Source organism: Maniola jurtina, chromosome 22 (genome assembly GCF_905333055.1).
Source record: "Maniola jurtina chromosome 22, ilManJurt1.1, whole genome shotgun sequence".
Classification (NCBI taxonomy): Eukaryota; Metazoa; Arthropoda; class Insecta; order Lepidoptera; family Nymphalidae; genus Maniola; species Maniola jurtina.
Window position 1 is genome coordinate 8991203 of NC_060050.1, and position 24475 is coordinate 9015677.

Consider the following 24475-nt stretch of genomic DNA (forward strand, 5'->3'; position numbering starts at 1 on the left):
TTAAACACTTACCTACCTTGGGGTCCCATGGTGCTTGAATTGGAAAGTGGAGTTTATCAAAGTAAATTCAATTTCTGGCTTTTCGATGATATCAGATAGTTCACGAATACCTAGAGATTTCCTATTGATTGCCCGGGAGGCGATTTAGAAGTAAGTGATTTTCTACTTCAGGGTAGCTTCAGGTTAGAGATTTAAACTTCAGGGTAATGTACGATGTAATCAGTAATTATATTTATTGTTTTAGCAAGAAACAGTTAAAAATTATTTTGCTATAATCCGCCAACAGAAAAAATCTGTATGGTCAAACATGTATGACCATGCAGCAAGCATGCATGCATGTTTTTCTGTTGGCGGATTATAGCAAAATAATTTTTAACTGTTTCTTGCTAAACATGAACTTACGCAAAGTAACGCCTGATTCTATCCAATATTTATTGTTTTAGTTTCGTTCTGGCTTCTGAAGCCGATTTCAATGGTTATTTGTTTTAAGAAAAAAATTTACGCTTAGGTAGGTATGTAGGGTTGCAAAGTTGAAAGCGATATTTCCTAAAAATATTATTTACTGTTACTAAACAACTAAAACTGTTACTAGTCTGTGCCTTTTCCCAAATTGAATTTAATGAACTAAACGCATCTATTTATTTATAAACAACTTTATTGCTAACAATAATTACAGGATACACTTATCGGCAACCTTAAAAGGTTATTACTTACCTTATCACTACAATGATCTCTTCCAGGCCAATCTATAGTTAAACTTACATACCTACCTAATAATATAATCAAAATTACTTATTTAATTTTCTAAATGATGGAGTACCTAAGCAGTACTGTTTATATCCGTATGTATAATGAAAGCCCAAAGATTATACAAGTGTAAATTAAAAATTTATAACACCCCCGACAAGTGAAGGTTACAGTAATAACTAGAAAAGAGCTGATAACTTTCAAACGGCTGAACCGATTTCTTGGACTATAGCTAAGAACACTCTCGATCAAGTCGCCTTTCAAACAAAAAAAAAACTAAATTAAAATCGGTTCATTAGTTTAGGAGCTACGATGCCACAGATAGACACACAGATACACATGACAAACTTATAACACCCCTCTTTTTGTGTCAGGGGTTAAAAATACCTCAAGTAATTCAGATCTCTATGCGGCTATCTGTCTGGTAAAACTCAATAGATGGCGCCACATACTTCAAATTACTGTACTAATTAATGTATCATAACGGGTCTTCATAGATCATAGATCCTCGCACTCACTCTATCCTATATATCCTTTCCTTTCCCACTCATGGACTCAACGCAACGCTAATGTACGAACAAAAACCGACACCTCAGTGCAATATAATCCATTGCTGGCGTGAGACACTAATTTTCGTGCATAATAAACCACCGCAAAATCACCGCCGACGCGCCATGTGGTAACCTTCTAATGTAATCGATGCAAGCAATAGTGCAACAGTGTTTCATAAAACCCTGGCCAGGGATGAGGGATGGTGGAAGTGTGGTGACGATAAAGCTGCAGTTCGGAACAGACTTTTGAACCATTCCAGCCACGTAAGTCCAAATTTAGCTAACCACTCCCTGGACACATCCATTTTTCTCCTTCGTCGAATGCTACGTTTTTATGGGGCAATTAACCGCTAATACAGTCCATTAAAATCAAAATAATTTTGACCGCACGTTTTCAAATATGGTGGCATAAAGCCCCTTGCATTTTTGTTTTGGAGCTACCATATTTTATGGTCCATTCTCGAACCGGATTTCAGAATCTTTTAATCGGATTTATGGGCTTATCCATCCGATTTCATAATAAAATTGACTCGACTCTTTAATTTAATCAAATTATAGTAATATAATTTTTAGTACCGCCTACCTACGTCGAGTCAATAAGTTTGAATTATTTCAAGTAGCATTCACGATTTATGGATACCTAATGTTGCATCGTGTCGTAATATTGCAGAATTATTAGATTATAAGTACGGCCTACGATATACCTACGTAATTCTAGCGTTTGATATTCTAGGTTAGAAGTAATAAAGTATTTTTTATAAAATTTCATATACCCGCACAGCTTTATTATTTCGGTATAAGATTTAACCATAATATAATTCCGCAAACCTGGAAAATAAAACGTATAGATCTACTTATAGGTACGTAGTAGTTAACATTTTAAGTTGTCGTTACTTATAAGACGCAAATAAGGTACCTACATAAGTTCCGCTGTCGATTTTATGAATAGACTAGAATAGGTACGAGCCATTGCGCGCGGAGTAGGTATTCAACCAGCATTGTGATTATTGTATGCACTCAAATACGCGTTCCGTAAATAATATTTTTACGTTTGCAACGCAATAATTTAACCGCTCGCCTAAATATAGGAGTTGTGTGTTTTCACAGTATAACCAACGCATTTTATAGTATATACTTACCGCTAAACTATATTGGTTACATAATATCGATATTTTTTAATTGACATATTTAACCAACATAGTTAAATACCATATTACCTTGTGTTCGATTTATTTAGGTACTTTGAGTTTTAAAAATGACTACAAAGGGTGATTCAGATTTACCGCGTACACATGACGAATGTCAAATGTTAATTTTAGAATCGAAACGCGATGCGATGTTTGCGCGAATGCAACGAATCTACGATGCCGCCTTGCAAGTAGAAATTGATTCTAGTAAACTACCTAATCTTTTATGCCAGTCAGGTAACCTAGACACTTTACGAAAGGAATTCGAGCAAACACTAGATTCATATAACGCTATACAGTTGAAATTGAATCCTAAAAATCCTATTAATTATCAATCATGGATGTCATTCGAGGAATTATTTTGTTATGTCAAACAAGTCTTAGCGACTAACAGCAATAAAGAATCTGAATCTAACATGGCGTCTTTGTCAAAGTTCCCTAAATTAAAATCGCATCTTCCGCCTATTGATCTTATTTCATTTAATGGTGATTTAACTAAATGGCCGTTGTTTTATCAGCAGTTTAAAAGTATGATTCATGATAACCCGAATTTAAATAATAGTGAAAGGGTATTTTACCTAGTCGGAAAATTAACTGATAGGGCTGCCGCAGTTTGTTCAGGGTTGCCAGCAACAGCTGAAAATTATAATATCATCTGGGATGCCTTAATACAGAAGTACGACGACCCCCGCTCGCTCGCTTCCGCTTATTTAAATCAAGTGTTGCAATTTAAGCCACTTGCTAATAATAATGATACCGCACTAGATAATTTCATAAACACTTTTGATTCATCGGTAGAAGCACTTAAACAGTTAAAAATTGATTTGACTGATTTTATATTTCTTCATTTGGCTACGCTTAAATTAGATGAAGATACCGTTAAAATGTTTGAGCTTATTAATCGTAAAAAACAAATTCCAACATATAAAAGTCTTATAGATTTTGTGAAGGAACAGAGCAAGGTGCTGTCTAGAGGGAGCAATGTTAATGCACAGTTGCAAAATAAAGCTCGCTCTAAACACATACCTACACCTGTCACGAGGTCTACTAAGTCTACTAAGTCTTTTGTCAATACGGAAAGCGTTCGTAGCTCACATGAAAATCATAAGTGTGTCATCTGTAAAAATGAAAAGCATGACCACTTATACAAGTGCACTGAGTTTATGAAATTAACTCCTAGGCAAAGGTACGAAATTGTTAAAAATAATTCATACTGTACAAACTGCTTAAGCACCTCGCATAAATATTCCGCTTGTAGCAGCACTAAAAACTGCTCAAATTGCTTTCCGCTTAAACGTCACCATTCAAGTTTGTGTTTCGCTAAATCTAGTAAATCAAACTGTAGTGTCGTTGTCAATGCGCCAACGTCACATATCTGTCCGCACCTTTATAATTGCTCACTGTCGCAATCCGCTAATTCGGATGATATGTCTCGCACTGTGCCGAGCAATCACTCTGAAAATAATGTAATTCAACCCGCTCATGCGTCAGCTCCGACGTCCTGTCCGACGTCCGCTTTGACGTCCGCTCGGACGTCCGCTTATACGTCCGCTAATCAACCCGCTCATACGTCTTGTAATTTACCCGCTCATACGTTTGCGCATACGTCCGCTAGTACGTCCGCTTATACGTCCGCTAATTCGCCCGCAAAAATTAATGTATCAGAATCGTCTAATGATTCATCCGCTAACATTGCCGCTTCTTTATGTACTATATCTCGTGAACATCACGACCGCACCGCTACAACCGCCTTATTGGGCACCGCTAAAATTAAAGTACTAGATAAGTACAATCGCTCTCACTTTGTGCGTTGTCTCATTGACCCCGGCTCACAAAGTGATTATATTTCTATGACTTGCTGCAAGAGATTATCATTACCTGTTCACACGCAAAGCCGCTTCTCTGAAGTTCAGGGAATCGGTGGGACTTCTCAAAAGATACTTGGGATTTCCAACTTTAAATTCAAATCTCGTTTTGATGATACTAAAGAATATTCCATACGCCCGCTTGTGGTCGAGCAGATTACGTCACAGCTGCCCGATGCGCGTGTAAACGTAGCAGCTATGAAATCTTTAATACGAAATATACCTCTCGCAGACGATGAATTCTCGGAGCCAGGAACTATTGATGTGTTATTGGGAGTAAATCGCTATTGTGAAATCTTACTTTTCAATAAACTGACAGGTGGTGATAATTCGCCTTCCGCCGTTGAAACCACGCTAGGTTATATAATTCTGGGTGACGCACCAGTCGTCCCTCAGCTCCCGCATACCGCTGCTTTTTGTGCATTTGCTCGCGAACCGCTTCGTAAAAATAATAATTTAGAAAAACTTCCGATCTTGACAGAACCTGAAATAGGATTCTTGAACATTGCTCAGCCAGATTGTAAAAATATTAACACCGCAACAATTAATCTTAACTCTGACGATAGTTTCGCTGTTAACATTCTTTCTAAGGACACCACTGCAAAGACAATCAATACTTGTATCGCAGGTGAAGAGAATGATTTGATGCTTGATATTAAAATTTCCAAATCTGACTTACGCGTAAGAGACAGTGAAGCTATTCAGAAGGGTTCGGAGAAGGATTCTATTTCAGAGGTTCTCCCTGAGAAAGGTACCGCGTCTGGGTTTAAATTGTCACATAACTCTGTCATATCTAATGATGTTATGTCGACCACTCTCTTCAGAACTCTTTGTTCATATTGTAACCTGCACGCTGAGATCCTTAATATTTTGTTCAATGTTAGGTTTTGTAAAATCGCTTTCTTTGAAAACGTGAGGCAAATGTACATATATTTCGAAATAAATTCCCCGCACCGCAAACATCAAATAATCTTATATAGATTTGATAGTGATGACCCGCCTTGTAAACATACATTTAACCACGTCACTTTCGAATTGCGCTCCTCTCCCTTTTTGGCTCTTTGCACTCTGCGCGAAGTTGCTAAAAAGGAGAGAGAGAGATGGCCTCTTGCCGCTGCAATTTTCGAAAGGGGCATCTGTATGGGTGACCTTGCTTCCGCTGCTTCTTCCATTGAGGAAGCAGTTGCGATAGCAAACGAGCCAATCCAGATGTTCAAGTCTGGAGGATTTGATCTGGCCAATCGGACTAGTAACCCCTCTGAACTGATACAATATATACCGCAGTCTGAGAGTATATCTTTTGCAGATGAGCATGCTTTCAAGCTTCTAGATATACATTGGTTTTCCGCATTTGATAATTTTGTTTTTAAAGTTTCGCAACCGCCTACATCTTGTATGAAAAGAGCTATACTCTCAGCTACCGCACGTCTGTATAATGATTTAGGCCTTGTAGGTCAAGTCATTTTATTCGCTAAATTACTCATAAAAGAGTTATGGCTTCTGAATATGGGATGGGATGATTCTACACCGCAACACATTGTTGACCAAAATGAAATTGTTTTGCTTACTCGTCTAGTAAGTTCGGTCTACGCTACAATATCCTCTCGCGTAAAAATAAAGAAAGTTCTCGCATTCCCAGATTCAGAAGTCGCCCTCTGCTGGGCACTCTTGTCACCGCACAAATTTAATATTTATGTAGCTATCCGCATTTCTGAAATCCATACGCATTCGTCGCCAATTAAGGTGAATTTTTATCATATCGCAGAGGTTCAAATTCCTGCTGACTGTGTATCTGGAGGTCTTATACCTACACACTCTTCAGGATACGCACTTCGGTTTGAGGGTCTCTCAGGGATTTCTGTAACTTCAGAAGAATGGCTTCTAACCAGGCGCTCACCTCATGATAATTCATACTTACCTGACGATGAATTTCCTTTTCAAAGGTTTTCACTCGCTAAGAGCTCTGTTTTTGTTAAAGATTTAATTACTAACACCTCTCAAGATTTTGTACATAATTCAGTAATTGATTTGAATAAAAGAATTTTAGTTCGAATTATTTATCTAAAAACCGCTGCATTCGTGCTAGTTCTATTGAACTACTACCTAAATGCGAGATTATATTCGCTATTATTAAATAGGTTTTTATTATTGTTCGCTATAATTCAATCCTTCTGGAAACATTTAAAATTTAAGCATTTGTACTCATTGCGAGTTCACATAAAGTTCAAAGTCACTTCGCATCCAGTTAAGGAAAGAGTTGTAGTTTTCTTTATTGTTGAAACCGCACCACCCCTCCAATGGCCAATTGAAATTATTACCAAAGTGATGCCTGGCCGAGACGGAGTGGTTCGTGTCGCACAAGTTAGAACTAAGTCTGGAACTTACGACAGGCCTATAGTTAAGCTTTGTCCGTTGCCAACTCAGTAGTTTTAATTTATATTTAAGTTGTAGTTTTACTTAGTTTTAAGTTATCTGCAATATTACGCACCCTTGCAATATGGGTTTTAATTTATAAGTTTAACGCTACTTTATATCCTTTTTACTTAATAACTTGATGAAGCAGAGCCTTCATGCTGAGGGGCGTGGTAAAACTCAATAGATGGCGCCACATACTTCAAATTACTGTACTAATTAATGTATCATAACGGGTCTTCATAGATCATAGATCCTCGCACTCACTCTATCCTATATATCCTTTCCTTTCCCACTCATGGACTCAACGCAACGCTAATGTACGAACAAAAACCGACACCTCAGTGCAATATAATCCATTGCTGGCGTGAGACACTAATTTTCGTGCATAATAAACCACCGCAAAATCACCGCCGACGCGCCATGTGGTAACCTTCTAATGTAATCGATGCAAGCAATAGTGCAACAGTGTTTCATAAAACCCTGGCCAGGGATGAGGGATGGTGGAAGTGTGGTGACGATAAAGCTGCAGTTCGGAACAGACTTTTGAACCATTCCAGCCACGTAAGTCCAAATTTAGCTAACCACTCCCTGGACACATCCATTTTTCTCCTTCGTCGAATGCTACGTTTTTATGGGGCAATTAACCGCTAATACAGTCCATTAAAATCAAAATAATTTTGACCGCACGTTTTCAAATATGGTGGCATAAAGCCCCTTGCATTTTTGTTTTGGAGCTACCACTGTCTATAAGAGAACTAGAGTCTATTTCCGGAGCACATCCCGCTATCGGAGCGTCTGCAGTACCCTATAAGCGTGTAATTAGGTTACTAATTGTAGAAAGTTCTTGCTGCTTGTTAAAATCCAAATTATCCTAGGCACGTATTAGAATTCATGGAGCCATGGATATGTCGTGTGGAAACTTTATAATACAAGGTTATTAACCATTTAGTTAAACCGTTCAATTAGGGGCATGAGACGGGTCTGCCCGCGAAATTCAAATTTAATTTGGTTTTTCGCAATTCGTAAACTAATACGACCACGTAGGCTTATGGCATTTTAATTGCGCCAATGGCAGTATCATCCTCACAGGTTTGTATAAAAATCTTTAGTTGAAAGAGTCCAGTTTAAGAAATTAGCTCTAGTATCGACTAATTTGTGAGTTATAGTATATAAACATAATATGTGGATCTGAAATAATATCTTATTTATTTCTTTATTTATTATTTATCCCGTCACGCGAGGTCGGCTTTTCTTATCATGCGGTACCTTGTAGATTGCGTGTTGGCGTCTTCGTCCGAGGCGTCCTTTTGGTTGTTAATTTTAGCTGAAAAAAAAACCAACAAGAAATCATAGTCATAGTCTATGGTTCAGGTTATTATAGTGCTCCAATGGGCTGGTGCTACGACGGAGAAAAATAAACGTTTAACTTCTTCCCATCTAGGTATAACGGTACTTAATGGAAGATAACAAAAAACCAAAAAACATAAAAGTAAAAAACATCTCTAGTAGCATTTCTACGTTCAGGGGTGGTTTTAGTACATTACTTACCCTTACCATTTATCTACAGTACACAAGACCCAGTAGATCCAGTTTTCGCTACACTCATTTGATTTTGATGTTCATTCTTGTAATTGAATGGAAGAGGAAATTCTTTATAGCGAAACCTTTTTGTAGTCTAAGAGACCACCCCCGAGTTAGCTTGTCTTTTATATTGAGGTATACAGGAGAAAATATGTTTTAATTTTTATTCTAGTGTTTTTTAATGCAAGATAGGCTTACGTTTGATGATAATAATAGGTATATATTTTTTTTATTTTATTTTTTTTATTCAGATACAAGTTAGCCATTGCTATCTCACCTGGTGGCAAGTGATAATGCAGTCTAAGATAGAAGCAGGCTAAAGGACTTCGTCTGTGGTGGCGTTTGCTGGCGCGCGTGTTGTGACTTTTTGGAGTGTTTTTTTTTGTTAGAAGTGGCCGGTTTTTGTGTTCTGCTGGTGTTTATTGGTGGTGGAACTGACTGAGAACGCGTGTATGTCGGCGGGCACCGACACAGACGAAGTCCATACTTATACATATAGTTTCCCTAACTTGTAAATAACTACAAACTTGACATTGGCTTATCAGTGTAAAGCCAGTCGAGAGAAAAAAAAAGCGGGCTAACCTGGAAGGGCTATGGCAGTTTTCATTAAACCCATACTCCTTTGGTTTCTACACGGCATCGTACAGGAACGGTAAAACCCTTGGCGTCACGGCTTTGCCGATAGGGTGGTAACTAGCCACAGCTGAAGCCCCCCACCAGATCAGACCAGAAATTTAGAAATTCCAGACCCTTGCCGGGAATCGAACCCTGGACCTCCCACTAATAAGACCACAGCGCTTACCACTGTGCCAGGGAGGCCGTCAAATATGCCGTTCATGATGATATCAAACGTACGGAACCGGCCAATCTTCTATCCAACGTAGTCACGTTGTTAGAGCAAATTTCTCTCTACAAGTGTAAATTAAAAATTTATAACACCCCCGACGATCCAAAGTATTTGAGTTTTCCAAAACATCATTTTCAAATAAATAATTATGTATTTAGGCAACGTCCATCTTGACAGCTTGACATTTGTCAATTGACATAATATTATGAACCTAACGGTTATCTAACCTTCTTTTCTACAAGAAAACTAGAAAAGAGCTCATAACTCTTAAACGGCTGAACCAATTTTTTTAGATTATAGCTAAGAACACTCTCGATCAAGCCACCTTTCAAACAAAAATAACTAAATTAAAATCGGTTCATTCGTTTAGGCGCTACGATGCCACAGACAGATACACAGATACACAGACACACAGATACACACTTCAAACTTATAACACCCCTCTTTTTGGGTCGGGGGTTAAAAAATGTTGGTATATTTGCTGTTCTAACACACCTTTTACAAAGCTCAAACTTACGTAGTATGCTTACAGCATGAATGAGCATTTAGCGCACGGAGATTGAAAAGAAAAATAACACAGTAAGACCAACGCAAACTTTGTTTTCTCTTAAAAGGAAAGAAAATTAGAACCTCACAAAAATATACGGGAACATTTTTCCCTAAAGAATTGTGTCTACAGTGAATGAACAATAGTTCTAAAATGAGAATCTGCTCATGTAGAGAATTTACTTTGGAAAATTTTTCTCATCAGTAACTTTGTTCTGAAGTAATTAGATAAAGCAATATGAGCGACGATAGCCTAGCGGTTGATTTGGTCTTCTATTCGGGAAGTTAGGGATTCGATCCAGCCACGCACCTCTAATTTTCCGGAGCTGAAATATGTTCCTGAAAAAGCATACAATTGGCGGTCATGTAAATGATAAAAGTGCGTGGATTTGATCTGTAGCTCACTCCAGCAATGCGCGGGACTTCAATCACTTTCATACATGGCATAATATTGTTATATCAAATCTTTGAAAATAGCAACCGCCGAGTTTCTTGCTGGTTCTTCTCGGTAGGAAAAGCATTCCGAACCAGTGGTACCTACATGCATTTGATGATTCAAAAGTACCTACTTGTAAATGTCTAATTAAATGAAAAATATTTTTATTTATTTATTAAGTTACTCGTACCTATATACATACCATTACCGTGCCTATAGGCAATTCAAATCACTTGCTTCACCGGTGAAGGAAACATTGTTAAAAAACCAATACTTTTTGGCAAACTCCCAAGCATGCACTTGTTTCTCCATAATGTTCTCCAAAGTGTGTGAAGTCTGACAATCCGCACTGGACCAGCGTGGCGTACTATTTCATAACCCCTTTTCATTCTGAGAGGAGACCAATGCTCAGTAGTATACCGGCGACGGGTTGATCGCGACGATGATAAATTAGACGCTATGTTTGACGTTAGCTCTTCCACTTTTTACACAAACTCGCTACTAAAAGTAAGTAAGACGGTTTTATAACCACATTTTTATCGGAATTGCTTTTAATTTCGCCTTCGATACTGAAAGAATTAATTAATTGAAACAAGTCGTATTTTTATACGAACCAATTTCTATTAGATGTAAGTATAAAATTTTATTTTAGCTTATACTTTGGCGTCGTATTGTTCTACCAAACGTAATATGTACAATTTCATGTCAATGAAACAGATAAAAAATGTATAGTTGACTGTGCCCACTTAGATGTCTGCGAGAGCGAAAAGACTCGAGAGCTATCAAAGAGAGAACTCGTTCAGCGACGCTCTCTTGGCGGTTAAAATACTCGCGTAGTTTGCGCAGCGATTAATGTATATCTCAGTCATCTATCTGAGCGACCGGCGCGAGTTATCGCCCATCGCACTAACACAGTCACACATATCACACATAGCCCAGGGACAAAATTATCTCTACACACTCGCTCGTGGTTCGCCAACTCTTGTCTAGTTTTTAGCTCAACACATTTTTCGCTAATCGTCAGCGGCCAGGCAAATGTCTCGCGTAATCAATTACAATAAGTACCATGTTTTCTCAAAATTCACATAGTCAAAATGTTGAGACACATTCCCGCTTGTGTAACAATAATTCTGAATAATTTATTCGGGAAGTAAGATCTTCGTAACAATGTTTCACTGTGATTGGTAAAATAAGTGTCTTATCGGGTGTACTCTTACTGATAGCGATGAAAAGCTGTATGCATTGATTACTAGCAATCGCTCTTAGTGAAAACCTTCTTTATGTCCTAGGAATTTTTAAAAATCCGGTTTTCGACTCGTTTACTTTGTAATCCCGCTACCCACTCATTTCTACCCACTTTGTTTTCATTTTTATATAAAATCGCAAATGTTATATGGATAAGATACCTATTGTTTATAATATTGTATGTTCTCATGTAAGTGAATTCTCACTTCTTAAGAGGGGTCTCTCCCTCACTCGCTTCATACAAACGTAGTAACAATTTCATTTGAATATTAAGCAACCAAAGTCCATGAAATTTTGCAGACATATTCCAGAAACTAATATCTATGTCTGTGGTTTTCCAGATTTCTGTTAAAATATTCGGTATCAAAGTTACGCGGTCTTAAAAATTCACATACAAATCTTTGAGCCCCTGTAATTTTAAAACTTCATATTATTAGAAAAATCTAAAACACCATAGGCACAGATATGAATATTTAGAATATGTCTGCAAAATTTCATGGACTTTGGTTGCTTAATATTCAAATGAAATTGGGACTACGATTGCATGGATTAAGTGACGGAGAGGGCCCTGTTAAGAGACCGTACTTGAGTGTGAATGATTTACAGAAGCCTTCCGCTGTCAGTACCGCTACACCTTCCTACCTTGGGCTATGTAATTTAGCCCGCCCGTTCATTCCAAATTGTGGTCATAATATATTAGCGGGCTAAAATGTAAGTGTTAAATATTTTCCTATACTTACGGCTTACATCCTTTAATTTATTATATAAAATAGCTGAGATTAATATCCCATTTTGCCCAAAGATAAAAAACAAAAGCGGCTAAGGGCAACACTTTCATACCAATTTTTTTCTCTCATGCTTTTAGTGGAATAAATATAAACGTTTTCATCAATTTCTGGTTTCGTGTATAATAACTACAATTTTATAGAAATAATAACTATCCATAATATAATATCAAAACGCATGTAAAGCCTTACCGCAATGCGGTTTTGCGTTCCAGTATGTAGTAGAAACCAAAGGGGTATGGGTTTTCATAATAACTGCCATACCCATTCCAAATTAGCCTGCTTCCATCTTAGACTGCATCATCACTTACCAGCAGGTGAGATTGCAGTCAAGAGCTAAGTTGTATATGTAAATAAAAATAAGTGGCAGGCTGCTTTTGATGGCATTGCATTTATTGGGATCTATTTATTGGGATGGGATTTTATGGGATATTATGGCTTGGGATTTTAAAACCTAAATCATCATCCGCTAGTAGTATTCCATAGGAACCCCGCTGGCAGTAGCACCACGCCCTCTCACCCTGGGCTATGTAATTTAGCCCGCCTGCTCGTTCCGAATTGCCGTCATATATTTGCGGGCTAAAGTGTAAGTGTTGAGTTAAATATTTTCCTGCACTTACTCCTTATATCCTTTACTTTATTGTATAAAATAGCTGGGATATTACCCAAAGAGATTTACTTATATATTAGAGCGGATAGTAAGAAAGTTAGCTAGATCTGCTTTCCGAACGGAGGTTAGAGTCTTGACATACTATCTATATATAAGTGGCACAAGTAGTCCAGCATGAAATAAAAAAATTCATTTCATTTTCTTACAAAACTTGGGATATTATGTCTACATTGTATTTTAATCAGTGAGTTATATGTATCTTGATATTAGTAAACAATCTTACTCGTCGGACTATCCTTACCCTTCAAAGTTCAAGCTTGACAAAGTTTGACACAAAGATTTCAAAGACTGATAAATAATAATTTAATGAAGACATCGATGTATATATGGATAGGCCCTTCGAAAATAAAAAAACGCCCTCAACAAGTCAATAGAATTTGCAAAAGTCTATTGGCTTTGTCACTAGTGACTTTTGATTTGACTTTGGCTAATATTCTTATTAAAAAAAAAATGACGTAAGATTCAAGCGCATTTTTGCAGTCGGATTTATATGGGAAAAGCTAATCCATATACAACGATGAATGAAGATAAATAATATTTTCAGTAAGTACTACAACTTTACTTTCATCACTGCAGTACAGAATTAATGCGGAAGAAGTTGAGAACAGAATCTACCCAACATCAAAGGCGGAATTAGATTATTCATCAATTATTTGGTAAATACTCTTATCAAAAGACGATTAATAATGATGATAAATGAGTCATCATAAAATCAATGATGCGGTGCCGAAAATGAAACCAATAATGCAGCTATGGCCATCGCCCATAATATCGTAAAACTAGTCCTGTTATTGTCACCCGAAAACATCAGTTTACATCGCCGCCAACGCAACAGCTCGTTTTGGCCCATAAATTTTAATGTCAGCCGTGCGAAGCGTAACTTGCCAAAATCTAGTTTTCTGGGGCGAGGCAATCAGAAATGTAGGTGCCAAACGCAATTAGTTGCATCTGTAAGCTTTCCCATGTTACAACTTTGGAAATTTAGGTTTCAGTAGAACCCTAGATAACCAGATAGGTTCTACCGTTACTCCTAGGTACCTAGATCCTGAAAGAGAAAAGAAAATATATTGATCCATACTCCACACATAATATTATAAATTGGAAAGTGTATCTGGCTATCTGTTTAAATTTTAATGGCCCATCCGTTTAATCAATTTTGATGGAATTTGGTACATACTCGTACAGAGTTAGCTTACATACCGGGAACGGACATAAGTTATTTTTACCCCGGAGAAAGTCAAAAAGTTCCCACGGGATTTTAAGAAATCTAAAGCCACGCAGATAAAGTTGCGGGCATCATCTAGTTATACGATAACTATCTAATGCCCGTTACTTGGTCCGTGTGTAGTTAGGTTTTAAAAATCCCGTGGAAACTCTTTGAGATTCCCATGGTTGTTGCCAGGATTATTTTTTTCTGTGCCTTTCATCAAGATCGTTTCAGTGCGCGAAATATAAAAAGGTTTTCATAGAACACTCGGATAAACACTCTTTTGCATAAGGACGGTGTCACTGACAAAGCGCTTGTTTTATTTCGTCAAACTAATATTATAAAGGCGAAAGTTTGTGTGTATGTGTATGTGTGTGTGTATGTTTGTTACTCCTTCACGCAAAAACTACTGGACGGATTTGGCTGAAATTTGGAATGGAGATAGATAATATCCTAGATTAGTACATAGGCTACTTTTTATCCCGGAAAATCAAAAAGTTCCCACGGGATTTCGAAAAATCTAAATCCACGCGGGCGAAGTCGCGGGCATCGGATTGTGTTTAATAATGTAGATTTTTTGTTTGTCTAGGACTCCACCCAGAATGACTGTACAATTCAGCACAGTATTGGATATTATACAAAAAGTTGCCAAAAAGCTCTTTTATTCACATAGTCTTGTCCTATCTAGCACTAATATCAATTGAAATATCTGAGATATTTCCGAATAGAAGAGATTTTTACCTCTCAGTGGGCATTCACTTTTATATCTTTTAGGATCTGGATTTGATTTACGATCCACTAGCAGGCGTATCTTTGTCAGCGAAATGGTAGGCTTTGCTAGGTTTATCTCTTTGATAGAGCGAGCTTTAATTTGGCTTTATATTTTACTCAATGCGATGGAAGATCATGTTGAGCCCTGTCTTAGATAAATCGTTACTAGAATCTGATGCTAAGATTATTTTATTAAACCGATAGACTATTTGCAATTAGAATAGTATCAATTTAGCGTACCGGAACGATGCCGAGTAGAAATCAAAGGAGTATGGTTAATGAAAACTGCCATACCCCTTCCAGGTTAGCCCGCTTCCATCTTAGACTGCATCATCACTCACCACCAGGTGAGATTCCAGTCAAGGACTAACTTGTATCTGGATAATATCACCGGCCCACTACAGAGTACGGATCTCCTCTAAGAATGAGAAGGGTTTAGGTCTAGTCCGCCATGCTGCTGATGCGAATTGGTAGACAATTCGTACTAGCCACATAATCTTTATATATTTCTTTATAAGAGTTTTTTTTTAATAAAATAAAGTTACATCTAAATTAAAACTAAAAACAAATAAAAATAATTAAATTAAATTAAAAACTACATTAAATTTAAAACCTCATCGAGACCACCGCAGCGAGGCATTGTACCCAAGATGCTGACAGCATTACCCCTTTGGACGGCCAAACTAATTCTTTGCCCAAGATATCTTTATATCCATACTTCCATACTAATATCACAAATGCGAAAGTGTGTCTGTCTGTCTGCTAGCTGTTCACGGCCCAACACTTTAACCGATTTAGATGAAATTTGGTACAGAGTTAGCTTTATACCCCGGGGAAGGACATAGGCTAGGTACTTTTTATCCCAAAAAATCAGTGAGTTCCCTCAGGATTCTTAGATGCCCGTTCGTTTAACTGATTTGTATGAAATTTTGGTACAGAAGTAGCACTCTGAAAATTGACCTATGCAACTTTTTATCCCGAAAAATCAAAGAGTTCTCACGGGATTTATAAAAAATCTAAATCCTGGCGGACAAACCCGCGGGCATCATCTAGTCAGTACTATACTGAAACCGGTCAAATACCTATCTATTTGAACCACAGATTAACAGGGCTCTCTCCGTCACTCGTTTCATACAATCGTAGTTCCAATTTCATTTGAATATTAAGCAACCAAAGTCCATGAAATTTTGCAGACATATTCTAAAAACTAATATCTATGTCTGTGGTTTTCCAGATTTCTGTTAAAATATTCGGTTTCAAAGTTACGCGGTCTTAAAAATTTTCATACAAATCTTTGAGCCCCTGTAATTTTAAAACTACATATTTTTAGAAAAATCTAAAACACTACAGACACAGATATTAGTTTCTAGAATGTGTCTGCAAAATTTCATGGACTTTGGTTGCTTAGTATTCAAATGAAATTGGAACTACGATTGTATGAAACGAGTGACGGAGAGAGCCCTGTTAAGAATGGATTGTTATTACAAGTAACTCTGTCGCTCTGTGGTTTGAATAACAAGCAGGCCTTGGTAAATGCCTGTAACATGACAGGTCAAAGGATACTTCGAATTCGAATTTAAACCCCGAGATTTTGGTTAAGACGTATCAATACTTGCTATAAGGCACAACACCCACCGGTAGAGTAGAGGCACGGCGTCTTTCTCAACAACTCAAATAAGGTATGCTTTATTTACATTGGCGTGAAGGCAGCTACGCGTGGCGAGCCAAGGTGTGCTCAAACATTTTGCTTTTTACATGACTCCCAAAAAAGGAATGTACCTATGTACCTACATAAGTTTCTTTATTCGACCATAACTTCCAAAATGCCTGAATAGATTAAGATGTATGAGATATCGTTAGAATCCTTTATACACTATCCCGAATGACACTCGTTTTAACAAAACATGCATTATGAATTATGGCACGGCACCATTTTCAAATGTACTTGTAAATTTTTTGGTAGGGCAGTCTGTTGAGTTTCTTGCTCTTCTCAGTAGAATCTGTTTTCCGAATAAGTAAGTGGCATAAGTTGTCTTAAGTGAAATAAATACATTAAACTACATTTCATTTAAGTTTAAACATTTTCAAAAAACTTGGCTCTTCTCCACTCCGTCTGTATGCGTCGGCCCTTATACTCATCTTATACTTGTTCTAGGATTTGCTTCCAACTCGAATGTTCCAGAGAACAGGGACTTGGGATAGTATTATGCAAAATGGGGTTGTTGAAATTGTATGCTGAAATTCGAATAGTCGTAGAATGTAGTATGAAATTGTTATGCGTTAGAACTATGTAAATTTCGTCGCTCCATTGACCATTTAAATAATTGAGTTACCGTTTAGAACAAGAAGCTAATTCAGCTGAAATCGACTAGAATTTAAATCTATAGGTAGTTAATTGGAATTGCTTGTAACTTCATCACTTGAACAAGCGTCGAATAGGCGTTGAACATGCATTGAACACGCGTTGAATAGGTGTTGAACAGGTGTTGAATACGCGTTGAATATACACGTTGAACATGCATTGAACACGCGTTGAATAGGCGTTGAACACACGTTGAACAGGCGTTTTTCGCGTTGAATAAGCGTTGAACACGAGGCAAACTTTGAATACAATACAAGATAAAAACTTGTAGTTCTCTCAGGATGTTAGTCTTATTATTCATATTAGTCTCATTATGCAGAGACTATAGGATCTGTAGGGCTGAAATTTTCTCGTATGGCTTTATTATACAAATAGTAAAACAAAATGTGCTCTAAACGTAAGCGAGCGCGAAAAAGGAACACAATTTCGCTATCACGGAACAGGCGCGGGGATAAAAATCGCGCACCCCTCATTTCGTTTTCTAAATTGAATCGCTGAATACATAAAAAGACACAAAAGTAAGGGCTGAAACAGAACTAATGCGGAACAGCTGGGGTCTTGTTCGTTTGGCCTAGGCCATGACACGTATGGACCTCAAAGTGTAACCTTTTGCCCGAGAATGGCACGAAGTAGAAACGCTTCCCTACTATTTTTGGTTGATTAAATGTTACTGTCTTGCCTTAGAATCGCGTCATCTTGATCAGGTGTTATCTTATCAGGTTCCATGCTGTAGTCAACAGACTTACCGCTCTGCACGTAGGTGGGTGTTATCGTTTTTAGGATTCCGTACCTCAAAAGGAAAAACCCTTATAGGATCACTTGCTGTATGTCTGTCTGTCTGTCTGTCTGTCTGTCAAGAAAGGTACTTCCCGTTGACCTAGAATCATGAAATTTGGTAGGTAGGTAGGTCTTATATCACAAGTACAGGAATAAAACTGAAAACCGTGAATTTGTGGTTATATAATTAAAAAAAAATTAAAATGTGTTTCAATTTTCAAAATAAGATATCTATACCAAATGGGGTATCATATGAGAGGGCTTTACCTGTACATCCTAAAACAGATTTTTGTTTATTTTTATGTATAATAGTTTTTGATTTATCGTGCAAAACGTTGGAAAAAATACCCGAGTACGGAACCCTCAGTGCGCGAGTCCGACTCGCAGTTGGCCGGTTTTCTTTTATAGATTAGCGCTTGGCTGCAATCAGACCTGCTAGTAAGTGATGATGGAGCGCGTTTACTTAGAGATACCTATATATACATAGATAGAGTCCGGTAAGACTCTTATCGTTCTCATCGTCACCATCTTCATTTAAAACCTCACGTGCGCGCAAACATCAGCTAGTACAAAAATAAATCGTGCAAAAATAAATCGTGTAAAATAATCGTTTCAGCGTGCCGTAGCCGCTACGCGTCGTGTATGTTTGAACCTTTAACCATTACAGTGAAATTCTATGAAACCCAAAGATATGTTATCTAATATCTGCTGCTATTCGTAATATCGCTCAAGTTATGGTTCTTGAAAAGTGGCAAAAAGGTGGAGCTTTGGTTCTTTGAAGATGACTGAAATTACACTTTTTATCAAACTTTACAGCACTGAATGAAGACGTGCCTTGATAGATGCAAGAGGATGAGGATAAGTTAACTATAGGTTTTGTTGTAACTTTTTTATAAAAAAAAAAAACGGTCAAGTGTGAGTCGGACTTGCGTACGAAGGGTTCCGTACAAGGTATACCTAACACTTTTAGGTAAAACACTGCAAGTTAATGACGGCTATGGCCGAAGGATGGCTATCTATATATGTGATTTAGTAAATTAATTTATTCGTGAACACATTTTAATTTATTTTTGTGATGTAACCACAAATTCGCGGTTTTCAGATTATTTCCTTTACTTGTGCTATAAGCCCTACCTACCTGCCAAATTTGATGATTCTAAGTCAACGGGAAGTACTTATTCTATAGGTTTTTTTTGACAGACACGACGAACAGACGGACAGACAGACAACAAAGTGACCCTATAAGGATTTTTTCCTTTTACGGAACCCTAAAAATTTTGGTTCTTGGAGGATTCGTCATGAAAATAAATACCTCATACCTACATATAATAATATTATAGTTTTATGCCCGAAGTAGGTATTAAAAATGATAATAAAAATATTATTCATAGTTGGTTAAACAAATTTATTGGCGGCAAGGCATCACCCATATAATGTGATATCACGAGAATTACACGTCACGCGTACAGATAATGTGTGGTTATCGGTTTACCTAACCTACGGCTGAGAACATATCGCTGAAAATGTGCGTTGCATTAGTAAAAAATCTCTAAATGAAATACTTTCTATCTTTGTTGTCTCTATTTGTACTCCCTTTACAACCTCTCGCACTGCCAAGGGTCACTGGAGATCTCTAATAGAGATAAATGCTTCTCGGTCCACTTTTTTTTCTTTTTCTATTTATTATTTTAACAATTTTCTGGCACAAATAAATGCCCACATGAATAATAAAAAAATTGATAGGTTCAACTGCATTTTTTTCGTTGAGAACCATAATAAGGCTAGACCAGTCGATTAAATTTAGCTTAGAGGTTTGTGTTAAACATACTATGTAAATGTATGATTTCTTTTTAATTTTTAATTCATTCTCATATTATCATGATAACATTGAAAATGTATCAACATTAATTATATATATTACATAAAAAATAATTAGGTATTTAAAACCATAAACAGATTCAGACAATATAGACGCTGTTATTTTGGCACGCCTTCTTATTTTGTGCCTGAAATCATATATCTTGATTGGCTTACAATACAACTATTGTTTATATGTTTATGTCATTCGTACGACACATTATCATATATTTTGAAAAAAGTAAAATGCAAAAATATATTGCTGTTATGAAATAATGAATTAGATTTTTTATAGCCTTAATATAAGTAACTTAGTATTTTACAATATAAACGAAATAGCGAAAGGAGGCATTCCTTTTTTTAGTTACGTTATCAAATCAAACATCGACTACACTGACTAAAAATATACTATAAAAGTATAGGATTTTGTAAACTCAAATATTCGCTAAATTTGTCAAGCAACGCAAACTTTTATACGTGTGTACTCAGCTTAAAACACGTCTGTTATATCGGCCGTGTTCAAAATTTGAAAGCTTGTGTGGGAATGCGCACCTGGTGATAAAACGATTCCATTTTTATTCCATTTCTTTTAAAGCTTGAACTTTGAAAAATTATGATCGTTAAGGTTCAGATTTTTTTTGACTTCACTTGCATGCCCGATGCGACTTATTTACGCATTTTCAGTAAGTATATTTAAAAAAATTCCGCAGCTTTTGTACCTCCTGCATACCTTAGGGTCGTCTTTTGCTATGCAATCACTTTTAACTGAAGTATTTCCTTCACATTAAATAATTATTGTATTAAAAGCTGTGAATCGTCTTGAGTACCAGGTCCATGATAACTTTCGGTTGGTGTATATGCATACTTATATCATTATAAATGTGAAATTTTGGCTGTCTGTATATCGTATTAACTGCCAATCCGCTGAATTGATTTCGGCAGGTGGAGAGATAGCTGGTTTCCCGCTGACAGATACATACCAACTACTTTTTATCCCAATAATTCATAGAGTTTCTACTGGATTTTCAAAAAACGTAATATCACATGGATTTGTGGAGTTTTGGGTAAAAAGCTAGTAAATTACTTACCTATATTATTTTTACGAGAAAACCCTCTGGGTATATTTCTTTATTATTCTGATTATTATTTTACTTCGTATAATTTTATTCTTATAATTTTTTTGGTTTTCGATTCTTCGGTGAGAACGTAAGCTTAAAATATAACGTGAAGCGTTATGAGTTCATATATTTTTTTACTTATTACACGCTCCTAACATTTTTTACTTATCTTACATTTTTGTTTACGGGCAACAGTATTTTCTTCATGTGCGATATTACCAAGCGACTTTATTTACGAAGTAGCGATGGCATTACTTTTTGTAAACGTTCTTTGACACTGTCCGATCCGATATCCGAAAAATACGCTACATCCCATATAGCATCATTCTCTCTATAAATGCTACTGTAAGTTACATTCTATTTCCATGTTCTCTTTAAAATGCAGTAACACTTTTTATGGCGGATTATTATGTTGATTGAAAAATAGGATAGAATAGGATAGAATAGAATAAAATTTATTCGTTGAACCAACACATAAAGATAATATTACAAATAATGACGCTTATAATACAAAACTTAAAATAAAAAATAATAAAAATAAAAACCAATAATAAAAATTATGCGATTGTTACGGTAGCGATACAGAAAAGTAAGAAGTCTGTTTTAAATGCAAGCAGTTTACAAGCGTATAAATAAATAGCGCTATATCAGCCATTGTTTATGCTGGAGACTGATAAAATTTTATTTTAAATTATTCTAGAGTATCATAGATAGATTCCATATTTAAGTTAGTGGATTTGGTAAGGGGTTTGTTTTCATTTAAGTAACACCTAATATTTATAAGTAGATAGGTACCTACTTTAAAATAAAATCTTTGTTGGGCATCATATTCTGTGTAAAATTTATTTAAATTATGCGAATATAATTATTGCGCTCGTAGTCAATACGTAAAGAACGCCAGAGTTATACAAATTTCATTTGTACAAGGATTAAACTACTAAAGATGCGTAATCGTTTGCGTAAACTACTAAAGATTAACGTATCGGACTTTAAAACCGGTATTCATCCGACATCGTGTCGGAACTGTCGCACAATATAAAAAGGTTCTAATACACTTTACTTCGCAGGTGGCGCGACTGAAAGTTGAGGATGCTGGCAACTACACCTGCGCCCTGGAAGCGCCTCTAGCAATGAGGACCTTCGCCAGGGTCCATGTTTTACAAGGTATATCTACCTATTTACTTACTTTGTTGTTTTAGTATTGACAGATATCCCCTGATCCTTTGACCCTGCCTGGTGCAGTGATAACCACCGTGGTCTTATTAGTGGGAGGTCCCGGGTTCCCGATTCCCGACAGGGGTTTGGAATAGTACAGTTACTAAATCTCTGGTTTGGACTTGTGGGAGGCTTCGGCCTACCGTTAGGTAAGGTATACCTGCAACTGCAAATTCCAATTCTCTACATTCACGAGATACAGCCCACTGACAGACAAACGGACGGACGGACAACAGCGGCTTAGATAGACTTGATTTGAACAGACTCCCGTTGGAACCATGAAAACGAGAACATATTTTAATCAAAGAGTTATGCAATGTAAATTAGCATTCAGAACTGTATGCATTCAATACGGAATTTAACGCCCAATGCATAAATTGCATCACGACACAATTTCAAGGGATCAACAATCATTACGGAACGGCAAACAGTTGGAATCTGTCACACGATGCCTGTTTATATGAGTCGTTTCAATTGCATACAGGTATACCTACTAGTAGGCCACCCTGGTTTCACACGTGATACTAATGTGATGTCAATGTGGTCTTTTGTTATATTTCAAAAGAATAAAACAGCATTTTCATTGAAAGATCTCAGTCGGCTTGATTTCTTCCGACATATTGAACAATGAAATCAATACAAAACAATATTAAACTATCGCAAATATTTTTTCAAAAAAACAATAAGAAAATGTTTTTAAAAACATTCGAAATTCAATTAGTTTGTGACTGGTCGGTGACTCAAAACGGTTAGCGCCTACTGAGATTTTTGCCTCTATCATATTTTGTATGGGATTACGCGTAGGGAAAGCGCTACACTGAGGCTGAGAAGAGCGTATGTATAAGAGCGAAGAGCTTGTCTATTTTGGAATGACGCGCCCCACCACCACAATTTACACATCACTACTATACAAAATTATGTAGTGGGACGCGTCATTTCAAAATAGACAAGCTCTACCTACTTTGACTTTGCTCAGACTTTACTTAAAGTTAAAGCGAGACAGATTTATGTGAAAGTCATACATCTGTCTTTTTAACCCCCGACCCAAAAATAGGGGTGTTATAAGTTTGACGTGTATATCTGTGTGTCAGTGTATATGTGTATCTGTCTGTGGCATCGTAGCTCCTAAGTTAATGAACCGATTTTAATTTAGTTTTTTTTTTGTTTGAAAGGTGGCTTGATCGAGAGTGTTCTTAGCTATAATCCAAGAAAATCGGTTCAGCCGTTTGAAAGTTATCAGCTCTTTTCTAGATACTGTAACCTTCATTTGTCGGGGACGTTATTTTTTAATTTACACTTGTTATAACTGAAGCTTAAGTCAGAGCAAAGTCAAAATCTGCTCTATATATCTCAGCCTTACTTCTTTCAATAGGGTAGGTAATCTAGGTATAGGTTGAAGCGTGCTTGCCTAGAAGATGCCTACTGCTTTTATGAGAACTTCAGTATTCAGATACCAATAAGAATGGAAAGTTAAAAGCACAAGCTTAGGTGAATTGGGTGGCCTAGTTGCGACAGCGAGCGCGGATATCGGAATATGACTCTCTTGAATAATATGAATTTTATGATGCTGTTAGGTATTCTACACACGTACATATTATCATGAAAACTTTGGTATCAAAGTATTTGTACGAGTGAAAGTTTAAATCACCTACTAACTTACTGATACAAAATAAAGAACATTCATTTTTTAGTATCCATACTAATATTAGGTATAGACGGATTTGATTAGAAAGAAAGAAGAAAAAAAAACTGTTTATTTGGTACCAACAAAAATATAACTTAAAATAAATAAAATAAGAAATGGGACGCGTGGACCGTGGTGTGTGGTGCCAAAATGGACTCCACTCAGCATTTGCTGCGCCTGTGTCGGGAACGCAGGCACAGCGCTGGTCTTCCGTGAAGCCAGAAGTTTCGGACGGTAACTATAGGATGCAATATACAAAATACAAATACAATACAAAATAAATAATGTGGTTAGTAGATATAGGGTTAGTACAATAATTTAATGATAAAGTAGGTATAAAGTATATATTATATATATATAATTTATATAGTAAAATAAAGTATAATAAAGATGTGGGAGGACCTGAACTACGCGCCTTCCTCACCCTTTTGCTGACGCAATAACAAAATTCTTAAATTATATATAATAATAATAATAATAATTAGCATACTTCACACACCTTCGAGAACATTGCTGAGGATTCTCAGGCATGCAGGTTTCTTCAGTCTTCATGATGTGATCATTTAAAACTTCAATCAATCAATCAGCATGTTTGCGTCCACTGCAGGC

General features: G+C 36.7%; 1 protein-coding gene across 1 annotated transcript in view; it reads left to right on the forward strand.

The window, feature by feature from the left end:
* LOC123876992 overlaps positions 1 to 24475 on the forward strand; it is an 83167-nt gene that overhangs the window by 55296 nt on the left and 3396 nt on the right. Inside the window, exon 8 of the mRNA XM_045923469.1 lies at positions 22035 to 22131. Within this exon, the coding sequence (XP_045779425.1) occupies positions 22035 to 22131 (97 nt within the window). The remainder of the gene's footprint in view (positions 1 to 22034; positions 22132 to 24475) is intronic.